General features: G+C 39.9%; 1 protein-coding gene across 1 annotated transcript; it reads left to right on the plus strand.

Annotated features, from left to right (window-relative positions):
* Positions 1 to 982: 982 nt before the first annotated feature.
* LOC8042363 (glutathione peroxidase) lies at positions 983 to 6983 on the plus strand. Its single transcript, XM_029993428.4, has 7 exons — positions 983 to 1047; positions 1844 to 1905; positions 2031 to 2125; positions 4656 to 4803; positions 5125 to 5273; positions 5390 to 5474; positions 6867 to 6983. The coding sequence occupies exons 2-7, from the start codon at positions 1855 to 1857 to the stop codon at positions 6909 to 6911; spliced, it is 573 nt and encodes a 190-aa protein (XP_029849288.4). The 5' UTR covers positions 983 to 1047; positions 1844 to 1854; the 3' UTR covers positions 6912 to 6983.
* The last annotated feature ends 208 nt before the right edge of the window (positions 6984 to 7191 follow it).

A 7191-nucleotide genomic window follows, 5' to 3' on the forward strand; every position in this document is an offset into this window, starting at 1 on the left:
ACTTACCGCCACCCACAATAAACCACTTTATGTAGTGTGCTTGACAAAACGATCGCACACAGGTTAATCTTGAGACCTAGTAAACTTGGCCGAGACGGCAAGTTTTAACAAAACGCTATCGGTCCTTGCTGTTTTATAGCATATTTAGAGGTCTTGCAATTAATACAAGTATTTACTCCTTGTGAGCTATTCTAGGGTTTAAAGGGAGACATAAAAGAAGTGTGAAGCAACAAAAATAAAAGAAAATCTTTTTTATTTTAAAGTGTGTTGACTCGAATGAAATCAGAAGATGTACCTTTCTGCATAATTTATTTTTTAATATAAACCAACAACACAAGCATACAATTTGCATTATTTGGAAGAAAATGACATGTGTTGCACGTGATATAAATTTGAACGGGATAGTCTGCAAGCTTTACTCGGTATAATAGCAGTGGTTTTGGACAAAAATGTCCGCAGGAACATGTTTGGGAATTTTTTAGAACTTCTAGGCTATAGAAACTAAACACAAATTTAGATGCTGTGTTGCTAAATAATACATAAACTCCTCTAATGAGTACTGAGGTTCTATGGATAGTAGTTTGGATTGCGCACGAATCGAAGTTGTCACAGATGACAATCGTCGAAACCCCGCTCGACTTACACGCTCTTTTTGGGATTTTATTTCCTTTAAACTAAACATTACTGAACTTCCTGATATAAAACGTCGCCTGTTAGTGAGGTATACCATAAAACCTATCTGGATAAAAAAAAAAGGAGCCTCAAAAAGAGGAGACAGTCCTCTTGCAAAATATATTATCTTTAAATGTGTGTGACACACTGGAAAGACACGACATGACAAAGACACTCTGGACGTTGCGATTTGATTGTTCTCACACGGATACTCTAATCTTCCGCCTGCCGGATATAGACAAGACGATTGTTTGTGTTATCGAGACAACGTTCTATATAAAAAGGTGGCACTTGGCGCCGAAATGAAAATTTGGGACCGTCGGCTGGAAGAAGTGGAAGAGTATTTCTTTTCTTCCGTCCAGAGAAACATCAAACGTGAGTAATTTGTTGAATGTTTTATGGCTGAGATCTAAATTTTAATGCAAAGTTTCCAGGGATCTTGAAGACGAGATTTAAGCCAGGCTGTCAGATGGGCAAAGTAGAACTCAAGATTAGAAATACGACTCATACGATAGTAATACAAAACAAGCTTTAACCTTGGCTCGTCATTTTATTAGTAGATGTTACACTTTCAGGTGTTATATCATTTCAGCAATAACTAGGTTAGTAGAAGTTGTCACACATCAGTAATGCTTAAGGTTACCGCTACTTTTTCATTCAACTTTATGAGCAGAACTGTTATGTAGTAATCGAGGATAAGAGGCTTACATTAGAGTAAAAAAACCGGGGTACATTTTGCTAAATATATGCGCTTTAAATATTTCCTCACAACTCAGTATAGAAGAGAATGCTTGCATTATAGCTTTCTCAATTTAAACAAAAATAGATCTAAACAAATCTAAAAGTAAGTTATATTGATTCGAATAAAACGTCATATCTCGTGAAGTGTGAACAGAACACAAAGTCTCTCATGTTATTCTTAAGACGACTTGAAGGCGAAAGCCCAAGCGCCGATGCATTAAAGACAGACAATTCGCTTTGCCACCCTTCTTAATTTCATTGCCTCCAATTCGCCTGAGTGGTCACGTAAACGTTTTGGTACCTTTCGTGTCGCCGACGTGTTTTTGCTCAAGGACATTGAAGGTCGACTGACCGATGAGACATACAAGGCTTTCGCCTTAGTAACATATTAGGAATGACGGCTTCATATCTTATTTTTTTCTGTATACAGGCGCAAGAACCATGTTGACCTTGACGTTTGCCGCAACGCTTTTGGTTGCGGGACTCGCAGAGGTAATAATACCCGTTCTATTTCTTTTTGATCCACCCTCTTGACAGAAAGTATATTGTGCATACAGTTCAGATTTAGCATAATACCTAGGTAGTATTTAATTCTTAATATATTCCGTTTCTTCAAGGCGAACTCCGATGAGAGCTGGAAGAACGCCAAGTCAATCTACGAGTTCAGAGCCCTTGATATTGACGGCAACAAAGTCGACTTTAATAAATACAGGTACGGTATTATGTTTATTCATAATCTTGACATAGTGGTCGTGTCATATAACCTGTCAACGAGCATGTAATATTCGTGTCAGTATTACTTAGCAAGCGGCGAAATCTATGGCTCTGGCGTGCGAAACAGAGCGTCCGAGCGTCCGACAATGCACCGTCAACCCTCCTACGGAGAATAGTCATGTGCTGCACTGTGTCGCTCAAATTGGTTGACTAAGCCTTTAGACTTTTGCCAAATAACACTGACACAGTCTATGAGTCACAATTTGTAATCAATTAGTCCGTAAACCTTTCGTTCCCTACATGATACATTGAAAACAAAATACGAATGTCCTCCAACGTCACCAATACAATAATTCAAAATAATGTGCAAACATGCAAGAGCACAGTGGACGAGTGCTTGTCAAAGTAACTATGAGGAAATTACGAGCTAGTTTGATATAAACGGGTTGAACACACCGATTACAAATTGCCGACATTAATTCATCTTTAATTTTATTTTACGCGTATATTTAATATTTGCAGTGAAACTCTTCATCAAGTGCTTTTTTTTGTGAAATTAATGCTAGGTTTTTAGTGACATGCCAATTTGTTTCCTCTCAAAAGCTGCCCTCGTGTCCGTGTAATAGATGCGTCCATGACACGAAAACCTAAAATGCTTTTCATTTTTTTAATGTTATCTCATTTTTCACCTTCTACTAATACTGAATATAAGGTACGAGGTATACACTGCAGGGGCTCAGCCGATGCTAGGGGTTATGAGGTGCACATTGAGAAATCAAATAAACAATTGTATTTCAATGCGTTGCTCATTGAATCACACATCGCTAGTTCGGGCGGGAACCAGGTGTGGGCTTCTCCGGAGCTACACATGTAAGACATTTCCTCTGACAACAATAACTGGTATCGGGGATTAAAGCAGGACAAAATCACGCAGTAAGGTTTATATATCGAGATTAGTCACGAGACACCAATATTACTTCGATAAGGATGCAAACTCGTTTCAATTTGTTTTTATCTAGAAGGAAATGACTAGGCTTGTTCCTCTTTCACAATATCTACTATCAAAACAGCAGTGTTGTAAACGTTGCAAAAAGGTAATCAATTACAATCGCAATTACTCTTGTTAAAAAGTCATCAGTTAATTAGTTTAATTGATTACATAAAAGGAGAGGTAATTTACCTTACTTGAAAAAATGTTATCGCTACTTTTTTGTTTATAGTTAAAGCTTTATGTCATTATCACTTGCAACATTAGGAAACAAAGCTTGAACAAAGTTTGCAACATTGAGAGCACAAAGCTTATTCACGCTTTATTGTCGGCTTCAAAACCGGTCTTGTGTACTGTGTATTTGTGAATTACAGTCCCCAGATTTTCAACTACTAACCTTCTGAGCTGTTGCCAAACACAAACCGCTTATTCTGCATGTCACAAAATGCTCACTTATTTCTGGCGCCTTAGCTCTGGCATCTGGTTTTGGTGATCTTGCGGGCATCGAAGTGCCAGGGTGCTTTGAGTCGAATTTAGACATTTTAAGGCGAGAATGGTGGACAGCTTAAACGGTTACTGAAGACACACATGGTAAACTAACCATAAAGCTTCGTGCTAAGGCTATTGTACAGTTGTAGAGAACTGGGTCTTCACAGTCCCAGCTCGAATCAGAACAAACTACTACCTAAACTATCCAGACAAAACGCATCACCTCCTTCTGTACGGCTGGGTAACAATCATTTTTATTGTTGTTTTTCGCACGATCTAGAAGCTCATAAGGCAGTCATATCGCGGGATTTTTAGCTCAAAATGTGGTCACCGAAATGTGGAATCGTAAACCCGGAGATCGCGGGGGGTGGGAGGTTCGAAAAAAGGGCATAAGCTTAAAGTAATTTGATTTTCTAAACACAGTCGTATTCGTATTGTGATCCATACTTAATGGAAGTAATTAAATGCTACAAACTGGCGCAAAGAAGTAATCGATTGCAAGTAATTTTATTACTTGTATTGAGTACCGTACAGTCTGCCAGTAAAATCGGGACTTCGTCGTTATTTTCTCCAGATCCCATTTTACCTTGTACTGGTAACGTGCCAAGAGATAGCCCCATTTTTGCTTTATTCGTGCATTTTTGTAACTTCAATTCGCCATCAGCAGTAGCGGAGTGAAATATATTGAGTAGCATCGTTATCTCCTGCCCCCCCTCCCCCCTTAAAAAAGAAAAAGAAAAAAGATAGACACTTTTGCAGCGCAGCTAATCGACAACTCGAAGCTTCTCTTGTAGCCTGTATAAGCAGCGATATACGTTAAGATCATTGTATGAAACACTCATTTGTGCTATTTCTTCGGTATAAGTTATAACATAGTTTTCTACTTTCGTGTCACAACGTTTGAGTGTTAAGTTCTATGTTTTAGCTTTGACGATGATGTCCTACGAGCATGCTCTCATTGTGTAATCCCTGTATGGGAGCTCAAGGTACAATGCACGATGATGATGATGATGCCACAAAAGGAGTAATGGTTGCAACGCCTTCGACGCAGGGACCACGTGACGCTGATCGTGAATGTGGCTTCCAAGTGCACACTGACACAGGAGCACTACACGAAACTGAGCGCGCTCTACCACAAGTACTCGGAATCGAAGGGCCTGCGCATTATGGCCTTCCCCACCAACGACTTTGCCAAGCAGGTGAGGATCGCTTTGCACGATTTATTTTTGCTTACTTCAAGCCACATCGAGGCGAGGCCACTAAAACATTGGAATATTGTTTGAAGGTGGGCTAGTAGGCTAGGTACATACTGGTAACAGAAAAAGGAATCGCAAAAAAGACACGAAAAAGACGTAAATTGATATACACTCCTTGCTTCTATGTATTGAAGATGAGAAACAAATTAACAAAGTCGTGCGTCAGCGCTTTGTTTGTGTCTTTCGCCTACCGCTTCTTGTGTCCTTTTTTTGCACCGTTTTCTCTTTTTACTAAAAGACTGACGCGAATGGCCACATGTTTAGGAACCCTGGGCGGAACCTGAGATCAAAGAGTTCGTGAAGAAGCAGTTCAACGTGACCTTCGACATGTTTAGCAAGATCAGCGTCAACGGCGACAATGCTCACCCGCTCTGGAAGTACCTTAAGGAAAGGCAGCCGGGTTTCCTGTTCAAGTAAGTGAACTGTTCGCCGCGAAAAATGGTAATAAATTCTCTAAATCAAAAAAGAAAAAAGGAATCACGATATATTTTGTCGAAATAAAGTTGCTAACTAATTCACGCACCCGCAGCGCCATCAAATGGAATTTCACCAAGTTCCTGGTGGACAAGAATGGACAGCCTGTGAAGCGTTATGGCCCCACGGACTCGTTCGAGGTAAGCTACATTTCGCAACTATGCATGGATGTGTTTTTGATAATTATAAGAGGATTCATTGGTACGAAATGTACAGACTTTGACTAATGCCATCAGAAAATTATATAGGATTGTTGCGTGAGGTGAGGTAAGTTGTTTACATGGTGAACTGGTATACAACTTGGAATTGACTTTAAACTTGCTTTTCTTTTTTTTTGGTTGTGACAATATATTAAGCTCTAAAGATCTTGAGACAAAAATGTATAGCTAAATTGTTTTTTTTTTCTATTTCTCTTTTCTAAGCATTACCGCCTAATATAGTGACCTCTTCTCTCCATTAAAATGTATGCCTGTTTATTAGTGTTGCCAATTTAGCGGTTTTCTCGCTAAACTTAGCGGTTTTGGTTCTGTTTAGCGGGATAAATTATTGTTTTGCGGGCGGCGGGATTTTTAGCCGGTTTTATGAAACCTTGGCGGTTTTTTAGCGATACACAAGTTATATCGATTTACTGTCAACTATGCACCTTTCATATCCATAAAGACAAGGATAATAAGCCACAGTCGTCTTCGCTTACTCTCTGTAATGTTCTGGTTTGTGAGAGTAACGCCTGTGACGTCATCAAAACATTAAGGCGACGAATGTCGGAACATGCCTCCCTGTTTTGTGCGCGCACGTTTGAACAGCATGAATGTTCCAATTTTCCTTTGACGTTTTTGTCACTGTTTCGTAAAATAGGCGTGGTGAAGTACGCTCAAAAGTTTAGAAAAGACTGGCTCTAAGACCCTAAACTTAAAGACTGGCTACTGGAGGTTCCTGGTGATAGCAGACGAGCCAGGTGCCGCTATTTCAAAACAGAACTATCTGCGAAGAATGTGGATTTGGTCGCGCACGCTGCAACGAAGAAGCATGTTGCGGCCGCTGCACCTTTCTCCTCTGGTAGCAGACGACTCTACGAGTTGAACGGATCTGACTAATCACGCACTGCTGAAGGGTCCCTTGCCATGTTCGTATGCGCTCACTCTGCAATTTTGACTTCGGATCACCCGGGTGAACTGTGGCGTGGCGTGACAGTTTTCTAGTCAAAACAAAAGGAGAGCTTCCTTTCAGATGGCATTGATTTGATCTATACTGTTATTATACCTTTGTCAAGAATTAAAGCAAAAAACATTTGTCTAAAAAGTCGTTTTGAGCTGTGTTTGGATTTAGAGGTTTTTTAGCGGTTTTCGGGATTCCGACTGGGGTTTTTTAATGTTTGAGTTGGCAACACTGCTGTTTTATCCCAGGAGTGCTGTAATCTAACACTCAACAAAGTTCGAAAATTGCAGTCTAAGTGATCCCCAACTTGTCCATACACCCAACATTGCTAGAATCAAATCCAGCATGATTAAGTCTTACATTTCTTTTCTTTTCAGACAATCGAAGCAGACCTTCTCAAGTACTTTGAGAAGACCGAATAGAAAAGTCTACATAGCTAAAAATGACCTTTTCCGGAAAGTGCAAATAAAATACTTATATAATTATGAAACCTCTTCACTTTGTACTGTATTCATGTCTGGTAATTTTTTTGTCAGTCGCTGCAGCCAGATTTGATAGCAAAATAGCTAAAGGCCTGGCCTCCTCCCTTCTTGGCCAGGGGAGCAACAGAAGGAAGGCAGTGGGCTTGATGATAACGCACTTAATGCAAAGGTGCAAGAGAGCTGGACAAGGATGTCGAAAATTATCCCTTGAGAAGGGGAA

This window comes from Ixodes scapularis, unplaced genomic scaffold (assembly GCF_016920785.2).
Source record: "Ixodes scapularis isolate PalLabHiFi unplaced genomic scaffold, ASM1692078v2 PGA_scaffold0__279_contigs__length_252992795, whole genome shotgun sequence".
Lineage (NCBI taxonomy): Eukaryota > Metazoa > Arthropoda > Arachnida > Ixodida > Ixodidae > Ixodes > Ixodes scapularis.

Excerpts from the sequence above, each read along its gene's own strand:
- LOC8042363 (XM_029993428.4), top strand. The coding sequence starts at position 1,855 with ATGTTGACCTTGACGTTTGCCGCAACGCTTTTGGTTGCGGGACTCGCA. Across the intron at positions 5,274-5,389 it reads CAGCCGGGTTTCCTGTTCAA|CGCCATCAAATGGAATTTCA; the intron begins GTAAGTGAACTG and ends ACGCACCCGCAG. Across the intron at positions 5,475-6,866 it reads GCCCCACGGACTCGTTCGAG|ACAATCGAAGCAGACCTTCT; the intron begins GTAAGCTACATT and ends TTTTCTTTTCAG.